We start from the raw sequence: 19,087 nt of genomic DNA on the forward strand, positions 1-19,087 counted from the left end.
CGCTCTCCGTGGCTCCACCCCCTCCGCAGTACGCAATCCCCGCTGGTGAGCCAGGCGTGTACGGGCTGGTGACTCAAACCGGCATTGCGGCGGGAGTGCGGGCCAGCTGGAGATGAGATGGCCAAGTGAGACGCTGGCGGAGTGGACATCCCCGCCATCTTCTCCTCGGCCCGACGAGCGGTGTGTCAGAGATGGATTTGGGTCATGGAAAGAGAACGATGCATTTTTGGGTCTCCTCTCTTCTGGTATGCAAAAAAAAAAGTAGTTACTTTGCCTACTCTGTTGGAGGGATGTTTTCTACTATGCACCATGCATTTTGAGTTTGGGTAGCCTTATGCATATGCTGGCTACCCAAACTCAAAATGGCCGGAAGGAGGGAAGGGGCGCCGCCAAGAGAGGTTGGGCCGCCTCGCACCATGGCCGGGAGGAGAGGGGGGGTGCACGCCGTCGAGAAGGGCCAGGTTGCTGCTTGCCATGGCTAGGAGGAGAGGGGGGCTGCTGCACCTGGATAGAAAGGGGAGGGAGGACACAGTGAGGAGTGCTGTCGGTGGTGGGAGGGAGAGGGAATGCAGCTACGGCAGAGGGAGGAGAGATGAGTGAGGGAACTGCTCTATTATGTGACTCTGTAAATTTAGTAAGGAAAACCAAACAGGCCTAACAAAGGGGGAAAAAGAGCAAGGCATATTTATATCAACTGCCTGCCACCTCAGTTCATGACTATATATTCTGCTCTATTATGTGACTGGTATATATATATATATATTGCTCCTGTCATCACATTCTACCACCTAACAGAGCTGGGATCTCCAAATACAGGAGATGCCTCTGCCTCTCACTGCTTGCCAGCTCGCTGACCTAATGCCTTAGACACCATTACATTACATCCATTCACACTCTACCCCTTCCTTTTCTCCAAGCCACGCAGGCAGGTAGGAGACCGCTACAGATTCTATAACGGGAATCAGCCAACACAAATCTATCTATGCTAATCAGAATCTGAGGCAATGTCTAGTATCACTCTTGGCCGAACTGAACGCTGCTGTGGTGGTGAGAAAGGACCATCTCTCTCTCGGGCGCTCTCATCGTCATTTGCACTTCCGACAAGTGAACCTGCACACAAGAAATCAAATGTTACATCTTCTAGGGACAAAAGCAGAGGCATGGTCACCAAACAAATTAGTGACTCACAAGTGCCACAAGCCACAGATTTCGATATGTTTGGCAGTGGCAAAGTGGTGGTGATAAAATCGTAGCAACAACATCGCAATTCAAATCATCTAAGCACAAACATATATCAAGAAAAGGCATTGTAATGAACAGATAATAACAACAAATCACACAAAACCAAAAGGAGGGAAGACTTGTTCCATACCATCTAAAGCTGTTATTCTGTCTCCAGGATTGTTCCTTTTCTTAGATGCAATTTTGGCACTAGTGAAATCTTCACCAGAGCCACTAATGCTGACATCTGTCCATTTGTCGGAATGGACATCAACACATGTTTCAGTGTCTGCTCCCAGGTTAGCAAGACCCATGGCACTATCTCTTTCATTTGATGGACAAGGATGCAATGCGCTATCATGTTCATCTTCCACTGGCACCGGGTTTGCTTCTACCGCCCCAGAAACTGGGCCTTGCTTAGGTTGATCATTGGCAGGGTAGTTTTCCACTTCACCTGGATTATCTGTTGCCTTTGTACTGGTATCAAGTATCTGGGAAGTAGGATCATCTCGGGGACTCCTAGGACATTCCCAAAAGGACAATCCCAGGTCACCAAAACCTTCTCTTAATGCAACAAATGAGCTTTCCTTTGGGCATACACCAGTTTGTTCGCTACACACTCCTAAATTTTCAGGTGTGTTGAGTGGAAACATATTTCCAGTGTCATGCGTCGAGCCACAGTTCACAGCACCAGGAGACAACACCATGACATCATCATCATCCGAGTCACTCAAAACTATTATATCCTGCCCTGTTGATGCTGGAGGACCATTTTGATCTGAGGATGAAGAATCAAGATCATGGACATGGGTTGTAGGATCACCATTTGTTGCTGGCTCTAAATTATAACCTTCATCTGTAATGTTTGTATCACCAATATTGCTTGAGAGAGTGATGCAGTTTTTGTTTTCATTGTATCTTGAATGGTCATTACCAGAAGATGGCACCAGATCAGCATCCCCTATCTTGCTAATTTCCCACTGGCCGTTGCTTTTTTTCCTAAGTCCCAACTTAAGACATCCCACCTCTTCAGACAGCGGCTCTTCTTTAACCTCATGCTTTACAATGCAAATTTCAGGTTTGGCTGCTGTATCTGTGGCCACAGAGAGAGTACCATCTGGTTGATGCCACTGTACAAGGTCCTTCAGTTCAGCTCTGCCCTTAACTCTCCAGGAACCATCAGGCTTGACATCAATTTCAGACGTACCATCTCCACAACTTTTGATCTGTATCACCAATAAGCAACAAATCAGCAACGATACACAACTGAAAATGTAAACATGAAAATCTGAAAACACTATTTCATCGCCACTATAAACTCACCAAAGAAGTAATGCGATTGAAGTAAGGATCAATTATTATGTTCTCTAGAGAGTAATTCTTCAGGCAAATTGGACATTGCCACTGCAAACAAAGTTTGATTTAGATAAGATGAAACAAGATTCAATCAATATGGTCAAGAAGATGAAGTGAAGTTGTATTGAGTCTAAATAGTCAAACCTTCCGGGAACGTTGGTTTATTTCAATAAAAGCTTCTAAATCAAAACAACCCATGTGAGCACAGGGCTTGAACCTACCAGCAATCTGGATCCTTGAAGCAGTCATCTGTAACAAGATAAAAAGAACAGATTAAAAGAACAAAAATGGGTGACTCTGTGAAGGAATGCAAAGAAAACTAGGCCCTGTTTGGAACAGGCTTAAACTCATGCACAAGTTGGTTTATGGAAAAAGATATGAGAAGCAACTGGAAACTATATATTTGGCAACCTTTTCACTGATACTCTCCTATGGGACCCACATACTGACTTTACTAGAAGGGGAAAGTTCATCCTCGTCGCTGCTCTTGTCCGTCCCTCTCACTCAACCTTGGCCTCCACTGTGCACAGCCGCCCTAACACAGTATGGTGGCCTACAAACAGGCATGCCTCACCTCAGCTTCTTCATGCTAGCAAGTAGCGTGTACAACCGTCCACCACAAACAGAAGAGTCACTCACAAAACAAGTGCCTTCCTCTGCTCCAGAACTGCTGTCACCATCCACCTGGAATTCACCTCTGCTCTTTGTTCTCCATCGATCAAACCAGATCAACACCACCAACCTCTGCATCTCCATTTCTTTCCCATCGATTCAAGAAGCAACTCCGCCACTTCACTTCATCTCTTTCTCACTCAGATAGGCAAAGAACCAGGGCGACCAGCACCCAAATCAAGTCCAAGTCCTCTCCCAGTCCCATACAAGCTCTATCCTTCTGATCTTTGCTCCTTTCTTCTTCCTAATCTGCAGATCGACGCCACACCCACCAACCCACAACTTGAGCACAACCTCCTCTCAACTTCTCCCTCCAAACCAAGCTTCAGCCCCAGGCACCAGCTCCTGCACCGGGACCACAGCAGCCAGAGTTCCAAGGTGCCCCCTTCAAGTCGCTGCGCCACTTTATAGCTGGGACGCGCCTCTGAGCCGCTGGTTGAACCTCAACACTGGAGGCGTGGCTATGTGCAGATGTGGTGGAAGGGAGGCGCAGAGGGGAAGAAGGAGCGATGCGGCCTAAAGGAAGTGGATGCATAGCAGGAGGGCAGGGGATGGTGGAAGAAGCAGGTGCACTTTCTCTACAAGCTGCTCATGAACCATGGCAAGGAGAATCGGGCTTTACATGTAACAAAAGAAGCGATGGAGAAGTGCTGCCCTGAAAAGTTTTGCATTTGTGAAGAGAAGCTGTTTTTTTCTGAGAAGCTGAGAAGCGCTGTTGCCACACAGGGCCTACCATCTGATGAGATCCTAACATATCAAACATATTTTTTCAAAGATGGTGGTCACCGAAAAAGCGTGTGCTTTAACAAAAATATAACCTATATGGTGATCTTAGGACAAATAACCCTAAGCCTAAAGAGTCATCAGCTCACAGCTGCAGCATAGAGAATAACTTCTGGTGGTAAATACTAATAATTGAACAAAAATTTGGTTTGAACAATATTACAATGTGTTAGACAGGCATGTGGGCCTAGAACCCAGTATACACGGGCTTGTGCTGTCGCGGACCCTAAGTCCAGCACACACCTATAGGTTGAGTCAAAAGTCGAAACAGGCAATGATATTGTTGATTGGTTCAGATTCTATATAAGCCAACCCTAGTTATCCTTGCCTATATGGACATGTACCGTGTTCTCCAATACCTACTAATTCCATCAATCTCACTTTCATTTTTGTCAGGTTTAATAGACATATCAGAGCAATTGGCCATTTTTATAAGCAGTCCATTAAGGATCTAAAGCATCTGCAGTAATAGCCAGACTGCTTACAGGGCACCGAAGATTCACGGAGACAGAATCAGCCACAACTTCGATATCACTATCACTGTCTGCATTATTTGCCTCAGCTCCACCACCAACACAGCGACGCACACGAGCAAGGGCATCATCAAACTTTTCACCATCTTGTTCCTTTGGCACCAAATTTAGGACCTGTCCACTATCAAAGTTTCAAAAACTAGAAACAACAAAAATGAAACAGGATTGAAGATTAAGGTGTTCAGCCCTTTCTAGGTACCAGCTTGTGGCAGTAGTACTGTAGTTGTAAAACAACCAGCCAGTTTATAGTCTTTTCCTGCTTTTTTTGGGAGGTTCATGGGTGGGCAATCATTCTCAGATTAGTTTTTTTCACTACAAAACACAAATCCTAACAAAGGGTAACGGGGAATTGGAATTTTGATATAACACCGAACGTACAAGTTCCACATAGAATCTTTCTGGGCATATAAAACAGCTATCCTCCAGTGGCAAGGCCTTACAATGGAATTCACTTGGAAGATAATCAAAAGTCTAAGACTCCAGACATGGTAAGAATAAAAAATAACAGAGAGAAAAGCATTTCAATATTTGTGGTAGATAGAGGGTAAAACTTCTAATATATTAAAAAGCACTGGACATGCCTAAGAACAATAAATTCATCTAAGTGTTCGCAATGCTCATCCACTTCCTTAAAAGGCGCACATAAGCACGGCTGATTCACATATCCTTGCCCATTAAAATATGTGTCTTGAATCTTGAGTGTAGTGCTTAACAATGGACTATATACTAAAAATCCCACCTGTTCTAGAGATCTCCTCTTGGCAATTCTGATCCCCAAACAGAAAGTACGAGAGTCATTTCTCGATAGAGAAATCTTGTTAGGTCCCTCCTTCAGGTAATCTGTTAACTGGGAACATAGAAATGTTCACGGTCAAAAGGAGATATAATTACACAATAGAAAACTGTAACTGATGAATGCAGGAAGATGGTGTAAAAAATGTTCAGTGCCTTAGCAAAAAATAAACAGAATAGCAAGCTTCAAAGCAAAAAAAACTTACTAGTGGACCATCGTCTCTACCATTGGCCCCTAACTTTTGGTGGGGTTGCCTGTTAACCACCCTAACATAAATACCTGACAAGATAAGAATTACCAACAGGAATAGTTCAGATATAGTATAATTGAAATTACTGTCAGAATAGCTACCAGAGCCTATATCATAACTACAGCTACAAGGATGTAAAATACTATTTTTGCTAAACTGCAGGTATAAGTACAAGCACAAGTCATAAACCATAGACTGAGGTGCATATACGAATCAACCCATAATAAGCCCCCCCCCCCCCCCCCCAGAAAAGGAGAAAAGCATCACTGACTATGCAACAAAAGATGAATCAGCTGTTATTTGGACTTAATCTGATTCAGACTGGGGTGTTTGGTTCGGCCTTTTCCTTTTTTTATACAGAAAATAAGTAACACAGCTGCCAGAAGCGTAGGTTCAGGCTCAAACATCCAAATAGTGGCAACATAATAAAACCAACCAGGTGTTATACAAGTATTCAACAATTTACAGTTTTACACAACATATCAACTCACAAAGAAGAATAAAAAAAATAAAGAGTATCTTCCATTCTTTCCTTGTACACATTATGAAAAATCAAACAGGTGGCACTTAACTAAGTTTTTTAACTCAATAAACATGTACCAAAATCCAATTAGAAAATATGACTCACTATACATAACAAGCCACTGCATTACCATTAACTTGCATGTCAGAGTGTAAAGGCCACTGCATCCTAAAAGGCACTTTGTCACTGAGAAGGATACACCAAACCTGCATAAGAAAAAAAAACGATTCGAAGTCTAAGTAAATAACTGAGACGTATAGGTTGAACATAGTGGCTGCACATGAAACCCAAGATAGGAAATCAATACACACAGGTAATGATGATTATTCCATGATGATCCTAAACAAACGTAATGGTCCAAGGAGAATGAAAAGAAAAAGAGGTGGAATTAACCTGAACATCACATTCAGCTTGCTGTAGCATTTCTCTATTAGTTCTTGAAAGCTGAAAGCTTTTTGCGGTATACTGTACAGTATATGACCTGGACATAAGCAAGAATCACAAAAGGCTATGCATATTGCTACTTAACTTTTATAACAAAACGAAGCAATTTGTTCAACCATTTTGTTGCTCGGGACTCATATATCAACAGTGTTATCCAAATTACAATTATCTCACGTTTCTTCTCTAAATAACATACGGAGTAAAGATGACTGCACAAATCATGTAAGCTACAGCAGCAACACACAATGGAGGAGGTTGTTCATTTTATGTCATCCAGCAAACAAAAGTAAAGCTCACATCATTCACATGTATTCATGCATTTAACAGATGTTAGAGCATCTCCAGCAGTTCCCCAATCTCATCCCTCATCCACGTAAAACTGCCATATTGGGGGAGATGTGGTTGATTTGTTGCTCCAGCAGCTCCCCAATATGGCCCCCTTTTTTGGTGGTTAGCAATAAACTCCTCTTCATCCCTCAAATAAAGGGGGAGTTGGATCTCCCCCAAATACAGTGGGGCCCACAATAACTGCCACTTCTTCAGTTCTTCCTCTCTGCATCTTCCCAATAGTCTGAAAAGGCAGTATTGATGATCACCAATACCATCCTATTGGGGATGAATGGTGAGCTGCTGGAGATGCTCTAAAGCAATGCATGTAAGGCTTGTTGAGGAAAGAGTACCCAGAGCAAAGAATATTGTCATCACACAAACAGAAGATAAAGCAAATGAACAGATAAGATCTGATGACGACTCGATATGGATATCCATTTCTAAAACTCTTAAAAGAATTAAGTTGCAATTACAGCAAAAATGCCCAATCATGACACAGTACCTTTTTTCATGCTGTATCAAAGTAGATTTATCAAAGGAAGTTATTTTACTTATCAGAAAATTAGACAACATGGGGGTCTAGCAGAGATGTTAATGGTCAAAAAGGTTTCAACAGATAATTCAGAGGACGCAAGACAGAACTGATTTGTATAAGTGTGCTTTGTGAGGAAAGAATGGATAGCTCACCCGTCTGCTGCTACAGTAGAGGGTCCTATTAAGACAGGGAGTAATAGATGGTGCATGGTGACCCAAAAACTGCATGTTACAGTAGGAAACTAGGTCAGAAATAATAGGTCACCTAATATTAGGACTAAGAAAATAATTCTTGTTACCTAAACAAGTAGAACAAGGAAGCACACAAAAAGGTCAAAGAAGAATGTTGCAAAGGATTGATCAGATTTTAAATTTAGGCAATGAGATTTTCGTAAGTGATTGATGCTACAGAATAACCAGCACAGACAAATGGCATAAGGATGGAAATTAAAAGCAGTTAATCACATGGTCTCTTTGAGTTCAGGACAATATTGAAGTTGAAAACAACTTACGGATCAGCCCTGCTAAGTCGGCACACTTCACAATAAAAGCAGGAAGGTAATTCAGGAGAAATATTGTCTGCAGACTTCTCAGCATCGGGTATGATAACACAGCCAACATGTTGCCACATGTTGCATTGTGGATCAATACACTACAAGGAGCAAACAAATTATCAATGAAACTGAAATATGTAGTGTAGCACATCTCATCAAGCACAAGAACTACAAAAGTCTCCGAACAAAGCAAGTAATGCTACATTTCATAATAAAAAGCTATAGGCTTCCAGTATAAAAGTGAAAGACTGAGAGTGACCATCAAACTGCTTTGAAGTTTCAGAATATAAACAGTGAGATGCTTTGGTGATTCTGAATGGACCAACAACAACAGTTTGGCTGAAGGTCATCAAATACTGTAGAAGAGTTAAAAAGGCATATTTATCATGAGAATTTTACCTTAATCATGGAATCATTTGGCTTGGAGTCACCACAAGGGCAACGAACCTTAACTGCCTGAGCAGACTCAGGTTTCTTTTTAGGCTTAACACTGCCGTGGCTCCTTGAGGGCGTTACAGTATTTGTAGCCTCTTGCATTTTTCTTGAAACGGGAAGCAAAAAGCGATAGTTTGCCAAGGTTGCATTAGAGCCAATCAGGTAATCCATAGTTGTACAGACAAGTCAATGTGAACAAAAATATTATGGACTCACTCACCTAAAAGTGTCCTCCACTATTTTCAGCACCATTTTTGCCTTTGGTAAACCATTGGTTTCTGAGGCTACAAGAATAAAGATAAATAATTTTCTCATGCTTGAAAAATAGTAATGCAAAACAATAAGTTTTGAAGACAGAATGGAATGCACCTTCATCTTGCTGACTGATCAATACTGCCATAACTCTGTCCACTAGATCCTGCAAACCAAACGGGAAACACCAATACAACCTGGGTCATAATAATAAGTAATAACTTCCAAATCACCCAAGAAAGAATACTAAAAGGCACATAGCTGATTGTGTTGGTGAATTTCAAAATATGCTTAAGCTATTAAAGATAGTGGCCTTAAGAAGTTGAGGCTATTGTGACGCTTTAACACAATAACAGGGAGCACTGGGCAATGGCTGTTGATTGTGAATAGAGTCTGTAGAGGGGCCTGCAGTGGGCAAACCTGCTTCTTTCCTTGCTTCGAAAGTCCAAGCTGATCAAGGACATCCTTGAGTTCTTTTATTCTGAAGTGGCTCAAGTTGTTCTACAATGAAGCATTAGTAGAGCACAAATGTTAGCGGGACATGTTATCTCAGGATCAAGAAATAGCAATGCATTGGAATCAACCAAACCCAATCCGACCAGCAATCTGGAGGTAGCTAGACAGCGGCAGTTGATTAGGACGAAACAAAACATGGATGAAGTGGATGCAAAAAAAATGGTAGAAGAAAAGAGGGACGAATCTAGATAAATGCCATGGTGAAACCACAGTTTGGCAGACACTAAGCAGCTACTACATTACTAAATTCTGGGCAAAACAGTGAGGCAGTGAGGGGACTGGATTGAGAGTGGCACTAGGGTATGGGAGGGAATGAATCAAGTCGATCGAGGGCTTCAGGTAGCTCCACAAGAGCGAAAGGAGATGGGAGGGAGTCCGTACCTTGCAAGCGGCGAGCACGGGGTCGTCCGGCGACGCCATGTTGCCAAGGAAGCAGGCCCTGTGTCCTCCAGGTCTGGCGAGCGAGCGAGCGAGCGAGAGCGGGCGGGCGGCGGAGTGGAATCGGGTCTTGGAGAGGAGCAGTGGCGGCCGCCCTACCTACCTAGGCAGCAAAGGAGGGGAGCCCTGGCCAGTAATTTTTGCAGCGAGAACCGTGTTCACAAATGCTGGCGGCGGCGGCGGCGGTGTTCTTCTCTGCGTGCGTCGATTGGACGGAGGAAGACGAAAACGCTAGCCAAGCCAACAGCTGTTCTTGGGCTGCCAAAGTGCTTCGGCCCAGATTAGCTTTGTCGTCTAATCCAATCGGGCCTTCGGTTGGGCCTACTGATGATAGCCCGACACGTTCGTTCCACCAGCCGAGGACGACTTGTCCTACATGCAAAAAATGCACATTAATTAAGCTTTCTAGATTTATATATCCCGAGTTTATTCTGCCATTCTGATACTTGTAAACTGTACATTTTAGCTTTTATTAAACTTAGGCCTTGTTTAGTTTATCCTAAAATCTAAAAAAAAAATCAAGATTTTCTATCATATTAAATCTTGCAGCACATGCATGCAACGTAAATATAGATAAAAAAAATAACTAATTGCACAGTTTGTCTATAAGTGTCCAATCATAAACTAATTAGGCTTAAAAGATTTGTCTCACAATTTATAGACAAATTATATAGTTAGTTTTTATTTTCGTCTTCTATATTTAATGTACCATGCATGTGTTCAAAGATTCGACGTGATGGATGAAAAAAATTTGCGTGGAATAAACAGGCCTAGACCCAAAGTGGCAACTAGTGCCACGCTCGTACTGGGCGCACTACACTAGGCTCAAAAGATTCGTCTCACAATTTATAGACAAATTGTGTAATTAGTTATTTTTTATATTTAATGCTCCATACATGTGCCGTAAGATTTGATGTGACTGAAAATCTTGAAAATTTTTGTAATTTTTTTGGAAAGTAAACAAGGCCTAATACTACTCCACGCGCGTGTATATACATATGGTGCATTTTTTATACTTCCGGGAGTAGTTACTCTCATGACTGTATCTCTCTAGATTTACGACGTATATGGTTCAACAAAGTATATGTAGATATAGTATATGATCATACTAAATCATCTAGGATAATATGTATATCAAGTATGCAAGCATACATAGACTATATGGTTATACTTATTTTATATAGTATTGTAGTGGTATTTTAGTAATATATTAAAAATATGGTATCTTTTGGAAAATTTCATTTACAAAGATTTAAAGTATCTTAAATCGAGTATAAAGTATGCTCGAACTGATAAATTAGTATAAACATATACATGACATGGGTGTATTGAAGATGAACCAGTTTTGTGGGACGAAATATCTACTATGTTTTCAACATATGGAAACTTGAAAACTAGGACATAAAATCTTGGAAGGGAAGGTTTGGTAGTACAAATCAAAGAGCAAGGAAATAGTGAGTCAAAATCCACAAGTTTTCATTAGATCTCGCACTAGCTAGACACAGGAAAAAAAAGATTAATTGTGGCTAGCTACGAGTAATACATGTGAAAGCATATGTCCCTTTGACGCCCTAAAAGATATGAAGAGGGGAAAAGCAAAGCTTTGCTTTTGCTTTTGCTTGTGCTTCTGCTTAGAAAGGAGCTGCTAGCTAGTCAGGCGGCCGGGCATTTGTGCGCGAGAAAGATAATCCATCAACTAGCAGCTAGTAGCACAAAATGGGTGATCTTTCTGCTGTTACCACCATCTTTTCTGCAAACACTACCATCTGGCATGCATGATACGCAGCCGAAAGGCCTCCATATTCTTCCTTTTTTCTAAATTTGTTGGAGATCGAGATTATTTATATATATATATATATGAAATTTCCTTCCGGCTAAATATATACTGGGGTGACGTTGAATCAACAGATGGATGGACGGTGCATATGTATATGTAGGTGTCCACATAAATATTCCTTTTTTTTTGTTGAGACAAAAGACAGGCCCCCAGGCACGACAAATAGTTAGATGACGGCCAGCAGCAAACGATGCAGGTCACAAGTCAGGAAAGTAGTAGCGCGATGACTAACAAAACACAAATGTGGATTAACAACACTGATGAAAAAATCCATAGGCTACCTCAAAAGGTGACCATCTCAAGTGGCACTATACCTTAAAAGGTGTCGGGTTTGTTTTGTGGTTAGGTCACTGTCATATGGGCTTTGTTACAATTAGACCCACTTACTAGTAACCACCCTAACTCAAACTATACATGTGCAGTTCTATAATTTCCGTTTGTCCTTTGTTCTGTAATTTTCAGCAAATAAAATAAAAGGCCAGACCAAGGTTTGTTTTCCAGTAGCGTAGGTTTCCTTGCAACTCAAACTATACATGTGCAGTTCTATAATTTCCGTTTGTCCTTTCTTCTGTAATTTTCAGCAAATAAAATAAAAGGCCAAACCAAGGTTTGTTTTCCAGTAGCGTAGGTTTCTTTGCCAGCTTGTTTTGGCTTCTCGCCGCTGCAGCAAGTCTCTTGTAACACTTGGTTACTCCACTTTTTAATGAAAAACAGGAAAAGGTTTTGGCTCCGCGTGGATCCATGCATGCAAAACCAGCCGATGAGCGTTTTGACCCTGGCCAAAGAAAACCCAAACGTACCGTTTCCGCTCCGAATCTAGCAACATCATTCTCGTTTAGATCGAGTTGTTTCATTCGATCGATTCTAACGACAAACAGAACTGGCGATTCTACCATTGAAACGGCCCCTAAAAATCTCACTCACTCGGAGACACGCTCTATGTCGAGTGTCAAACGCTTTGCCTAGTGTTTTATATCGGGTACTTGGCAAAAGAGTGGTTCGCCGAGTGTCACCCTCAGCAAAGGGCAGCACACGGCAATTCGACGGTTTGCCTAGTGCTAGACACTAGGCAACCTAGTGTCCAGCACTAGACAAAATTAGACACTCGGTAAATCTTCCGTTCCGGCAGGTATCGTCCAACTCACCGTTAGTCTTTGCCGAGTGTCTCGTTAGACCTTCGGCAAAGTTACATTTTAACACTTGGCAAAGCCACTTTTGCCGTTAATTTTTTTGCCGTCTCAGCTTTGCCGAGTGTGACACTCGGCAAACTGTTTGCCGAATGTTTTTAGCCGTTTGCCGAGTGCCGTAGATATTAGGTAAAGCGCGCGATTCCAGTAGTGACTAGCTCGAAAGGTAAGTCAATTAGTAGGGTGCCGTCGTGAATGCCTTGCTATCTTGGTTTCAATGGTGATCCGTGTGCTTTGGCCTTGTCTTCATCGACAAACGTTAAGCATGTTGCCCGCCCGTGGCGAAGCGGATGAAGGTTCTTGACCCCTCCGTTCCAGCGACCAAAGGGCCAACAACTCCTCCCTTCGCCTGCCTTCACCTTCACCTGGATGGACTGTGGTAGCTCACTAGTTGTTGTCGTTATAAAGTGGCCACACCTCCATGACAAACTTGTTTCTGCTTTTCATTTTTTATATACTGTATTATATATATAACATGGTGAAATTTACTATCAGCTCAAACAATCTCCTGGAGCTAGCTAGCTAGTCCATCCAAAGACAGATAAATTTTACTACTGTCTCCATGCTTTTTATGTTGCTATTTTTTTCATCTTTTTAAAGGATGGCTGCTTTTTTCAGATGCCAAAGTTAATTACCAGTTTTGATATTTCATTAAAATAAAACACAGTAACTTTGTCAAATTATTAAATATATACGCGTTATGCGTGTGTGTGTGTGTGTGTCAAATTTAATTTCAGCTCATGATGAGTGAAGCGGCGGGAGTTGCTTTGGAAAAATTGTTTTGAATAAATAAAGATTTTAGTTGTTAATATATTCTGACGACTTTAACACATTTCGTTTAAAAAATATCATCACCTCCCGAAGGGAGCAAGTAGTACTGTTCCACCTTGTCACCAATAATGCACAATGACCCACACCACGCCACCTCATAGACCCTACCCTACAGTGTAATGAGTGGCTGCATATTAAGGCTTTGTTTAGTTCTGAAAATTTTTTGGATTTCGATACTGTAACATTTTTGTTTTTATTTGACAAATATTATCCAATTATAGAGTAATTAGGCTTAAAAGATTCATCTCGCGATTTAAAAGTAAACTGTGCAATTAGTTTTTATTTTTGTCTATATTTAGTGCTCCATACATGTGCCGCAAGATTCAATGTGACGAGAAATCTTGAAAAGTTTTTGGTTTTTGGAGTGAACTAAACAGGGCCTAAATGCTTGTGTGTAATATACATACTCCCTCCATACTCATAAAGAAAACAACGACACGGTCTCCAAAGTCTAATTCTGACTCTTTGTTTTATATAAAAATATTTATCAAAAAGTGATATATGCATACTTTTATAAAAGTAGTTTTCAAGACAAATTTATTCATATAGTTTTCATATTTTCAAACTCAACAACTTAAAAAATTATTCATGATGATGATGATAATGATGATGATGATAATGATAATAATAATAATAATAATAATAATAATAATAATAATAATAATAATAATAATAATAATAATAATAATAATAATAATAACAACAACAACAATAATAACAACAACAACAACAACAACAACAACAACAACAACAACAACAACAACAACAACAACAACAACAACAATAATAATAATAATAATAATAATAATAATAATAATAATAATAATAATAATAATAATAATAATAATAATAATAATAATAATAATAATAATAATAATAAGAACAACAACAATAACAACAACAACAATAACAACAACAATAACAATAATAATACTAACAATAATAATAATAACAACAACAACAACAACAACAACAACAACAACAACAACAACAATAATAATAATAATAATAATAATAATAATAATAATAATAATAATAATAATAATAATAATAATAATAATAATAATAATAACAATAATAATAACAATAACAATAATAACAATAACAATAATAACAATAATAAGAATATCAATAATAAGAATAATAAGAATAACAATAATAAGAATAACAATAATAATAATAACAATAATAATAACAATAATAAGAATAACAATAATAAGAATAACAATAATAACAATAACAATAATAATAACAATAATAATAACAATAATAATAATAATAATAATAACAATAATAATAATAATAATAATAATAATAATAATAATAATAATAATAATAATAATAATAATAATAATAATAATAATAATAATAATAATAATAATAATACTACTACTACTACTAATAATAATAATAATAATAATTGAATTTGGAGTAATTGAATTTGGAGTAGTAGAATTATATATGTGGTGGTGGTGGGGGCCTAGATGTCACTTTTGACAGCTTTTGGATTGTAAAGCTGTGAGTGTGATGTTTGTGGTGAACGTTGATGGAAGTTGCAAGTTGGTCATTTTTGTTCCCTCGATTCATTCATTGAGTTCTTGTTCTTGTTTTTATGAGGCCATCTATCGTCTTTATCTTAATGCGATCGATCGATCGATTTTGACCAAAAGGGATTGCCCCTGATAGATTCGTCAAGTTGTAATAAAGATCTTTTCTTCCTCTTCTTTCTGTTGACGTGTATGTAAGTAAGAAATATAAGTGCATGGGCACGATATAGACACATACTACTAGTATGTAGCTAGCTAATGCTTTTGTGTGTCACCAAATTAAGGAAATAACAAAGAAATTATTAAAATGCATGCATGGTTATCTGTATATCTATCTAGTAGCTTTAACCTTACTACAACATAATAGGCAAAGTGTGTTGCGTTGCGTGGCAGTAATAATACAACTTTGTGCACCAACAAGCTAATAGTAATTATTGTAGAATATATAGCATTATTTAACTTTGTTTTTTTAGGAACTGGAGGGGCCGTGGCCATTATTTAACTTTGTGCACCAACAAGCTAATAGTAATTATTGCAGAATATATAACATTTTTTTTTGAGATTACACAGTACAACGCAGACACTCAACACACACGCACACTCACCCCTATGAACACACGTACGCAAACCCTACCCCTATGAGCACATTCGAAGGACTGAGCCAGCAAATCTTGAAGTTCACGAAGTCACCACAGGCGCCTCGCTGTCGACTTTGTGCACCAAGGGAAGAGAATAATTGTGTGGTTGAAAGCAACAGGAACAAAAAAAAAGAATTGCATGGTGCCATTTTAATTTGACGAGTGAAAGGAAGGATTGGGATCCATGGAAAGCACAGGCACAATGCAAGCAGCACAAAGCACTGGAATTGGATGGTGGTTGGCCTTGGCCAGGTGCGTGGACACGTACGCAACATCAACATCTATCTGTCGGGTGGTGGTGCACGTCCAACTCCAATCTTTTTGCTATTTGCACTGCATCGCATCGCATCGCATCCTGATAATGTGACTAGAAAGTAGGTCCCTGTTCCCTGTGCCCTGTACGTGTGCATATATATTGCAGGCTATGCTATCGATGAGCACAAATATGTACATATAATAATGGAGATGCTTGCACTACATATATATTCCTTCCATCCATATGCATGACTCGTCGTTTAACTTTTTAGACTCTTCATTCCATGACTAGTTGAAAGAAAGACCTTATATATGTATGTATCAGGTGATGAAATGAAAGGACAGGGCCAACATGTTTTGATTAAGCGAAGAATATGTTCCCTTAGATCGATGTGATTGGTTAGCAGTTGTATTTCACACAATAATAATCAAATAGTGTAAGCTTTGTCCAGATGGATGGATGAGTGGTAGTTATCAATGGTGATGATATGTTTTATGCTAGTGCTACATTAGGATAGATCGTGTAGGGGCCCATGGAGATACGTTTTGAGCTTATCCTACTATTATGACTTTGTTTAGATTGATTAAAATAAATCACTACTCCCTTCACCCTCATTTTATTTTTTTTTATAGATAAAAATTTAAGCTAATCCAAATAGCTCATCTTATAGTTTAGATACAACCTATTTTAAACTGTTTTACCAATCAAATTATAAAAATATTAGCTAGGCCACTCTAGCTATTACAGCTCATAAAAAGCATAGATGATCCAAATGAGAATGAGAACTATATGTCTATACACTTAGAGCAACTTCAGTAGGACCCCCAAAATAAGCCTTCAAACTAAAATTTGAGAGTTCATGCCACAAATACAGATGCAAACAGTGCCTCTATTCAAGCCCTCAAATTTGGGAGGCCATCAACTCTTTCACCCTTCGAGCCGACCTTGGCGGCAGTTGGTTGTTTTTCACGCTTCCACGCCCACTCTTCTTTTTCCTCCTTTGGCTCCTACACTGCGTCAGAGCACACCCCAGATCCGATGGGCAAGGGGTCACTGAGCACCTCCCATCCAACAACCTCCCTTCCGACGGTGAGCACCTCTAGTGACGACCTCCCTCCGCGTGCATACTTCATTGATGACACCTCCCTCCTCACGGCTCAGCCTGGGCGTTCGGTTCCTCGGTTCGGTTCTTCGGTTTTTGACACAAATTCGGTTCTCTACAAATAGGAACCGATCGGTTCTTCACAAATCTTGGAACCGAGCAAAATCGGTTTCGGTTAGTTCGGTTCGGTTCCGGTTCCGACCGAACTAACCGAAAATTTACACAAGCATAAAAAAAGAATAGAAAATAGGAAAAAAATATTTTTTAAAAAGCAAGATGTCGTTATTTTAAAAAATGTGAGGATGTGAGGCTATGAGAATGTGTCATTCACCTTTTATATTTAGGGTTAAGGTGGTATTAGGCCTATGTTGTAAGGTTTATTGGTCTTGTTTTATGAATTTCGGTTATTTCGGTTAACCGAGCCTAGGAACCGAAATTTGATCGGTTAGTTCGGTTCTGACAACTGAGACCCGAACAGCTAACCAAAATTTTCGGTTTCGCTTATTTCGGTTTTTACTCACGGCTATGGGAGCCGCTGTGCCGACTCCTCCCTCACGACTCTGCCTCTGTTTGTCTAGATCCAGCACTTGGTCCTGTAGGGCGTCGCTTCTCCCTCCTCTGTGACGAGTTTGCACTCTGTATCCGTTCGTCCCGATTTAGTGTCAGTCTCGTGGGGTGTTGCTTTGTAGGCGCATAGCTCAGTCAGTAGAGTAAGGATGAGAGATGAATAGAGAATGATGAATAAGTTTCTTACGTCAGATTCCTTTAAAAACTTAAAATAGATTTGAGAGCTCACCATACTAATAAAAATATGAAAAAATAAGAAGGGCTCTTAAATTAAAAAAGTAGAGTTAGACTCTGCTAAAGTTGCTCTTAGGTCTTGTTTAGTTCCGAAAAGTGAAAACTTTTCGGTACTGTAACACTTTCGTTTGTTTGTAACAAATATTATCCAATCATAGATTAACTAGAATCAAAAGATTCGTCTCGTGATTTACAGCTAAACTGTATAATTAGTTTTTGTTTTCGTCTATATTTAATGTTTCATACATGCGCCATAAGATTCGATGTGACGGGGAATCTTGAAAACTTTTTGGTTTTCAGGGTGAACTAAACAAGGCATTATATATGTTGTCTCTAGATTATTCGATAGCAGGCGTACGAATAAAATGGAGGCAGACCGGAGAAGGAAAAGACAAAAGGATTCTTATCCGTGAAAAGGGCCTGCCGGGACACCTTTCGGACAAAAGCCGAGCAGAGCCTACACTCAACAACAGTCCAGCCACCACACCACTTGTTTGCCATCGCATGCTCACTTTCTTGTGGGCCCACACCCACTGCAAGCACCACACACACTGCATTATTGCTACGTCCACTCACCAAGATGTTCACACACACACGCTCGGCTGAGCGGCTGAGCAAAGCCAATACTTGTGTAGCCGTCAAATTGACTAGCATAGTTGATCCAATTACTATTAATATATATTCTGTGTATTTGTAAGATTTTTTGAATAGCACTTTTGTAAAAAAAAGTTGATAATAGAATAAAACACGTGTGTCATATATGATACTAAAACTAACACTAACAGATGTGTCTATATCTTACTAAAGTTGAAGGTCTACTTTTAAAAGCTAGGACAATATCAAAAGAATCACAACTTGCAAATACAAAAATTTTGCCTCCGAAGAAAAGAATCGTTAGGTAACTTTTGGTCATCAAGATATGAAAACGATGTATTACCAGCAACAAAAAGCATGTAGAGTAGAGATACAACTAAAACTATATTTAGCGTAGCATCGATATCATAGAGTGATCAGAGTATAACTTATTGTGATTTGAGTAAACACCCCCCGACTAAGCAACGTTGGACAGTTGCAAATCAACATCTAGAGCCAAAAGTCATTAACTAGTATGTTACTATACAAGGTGTGATGCTCTATTATTGGGCGTTTTCTAATTTTACATAACTAGATTACGGGCGTACGCGTGTAAATACCTTGCTACACACATGTAGTTTCATAGGGAAATGACATCGACTAGTGGTTACTATTGCTTTA

At 39.7% G+C, this 19,087-nt stretch overlaps 1 protein-coding gene across 2 annotated transcripts; it reads right to left on the reverse strand.

Annotated features, from left to right (window-relative positions):
* On the reverse strand, positions 656-9,859 carry LOC8072901 (E3 SUMO-protein ligase SIZ2). Of its 2 annotated transcripts, none has more exons than XM_021446381.1 (16): positions 9,578-9,859; positions 9,101-9,181; positions 8,798-8,846; positions 8,649-8,712; positions 8,393-8,534; positions 7,952-8,091; positions 7,593-7,661; positions 6,525-6,612; positions 6,262-6,337; positions 5,564-5,637; positions 5,305-5,412; positions 4,518-4,679; positions 2,722-2,826; positions 2,545-2,625; positions 1,373-2,447; positions 656-1,110 (listed from the first exon to the last, which is right to left on the reverse strand). In XM_021446381.1, exons 1-16 carry the CDS (start codon positions 9,614-9,616, stop codon positions 986-988), a joined length of 2,478 nt encoding a protein of 825 aa, XP_021302056.1. In that variant the 5' UTR covers positions 9,617-9,859; the 3' UTR covers positions 656-985. The 2 variants fall into 2 exon arrangements, with proteins under 2 accessions (XP_021302056.1, XP_021302057.1); XM_021446382.1 differs by having other exon boundaries at positions 672-1,110; positions 8,649-8,706.

Source organism: Sorghum bicolor, chromosome 8 (genome assembly GCF_000003195.3).
Source record: "Sorghum bicolor cultivar BTx623 chromosome 8, Sorghum_bicolor_NCBIv3, whole genome shotgun sequence".
In the NCBI taxonomy this organism is placed as follows: Eukaryota; Viridiplantae; Streptophyta; class Magnoliopsida; order Poales; family Poaceae; genus Sorghum; species Sorghum bicolor.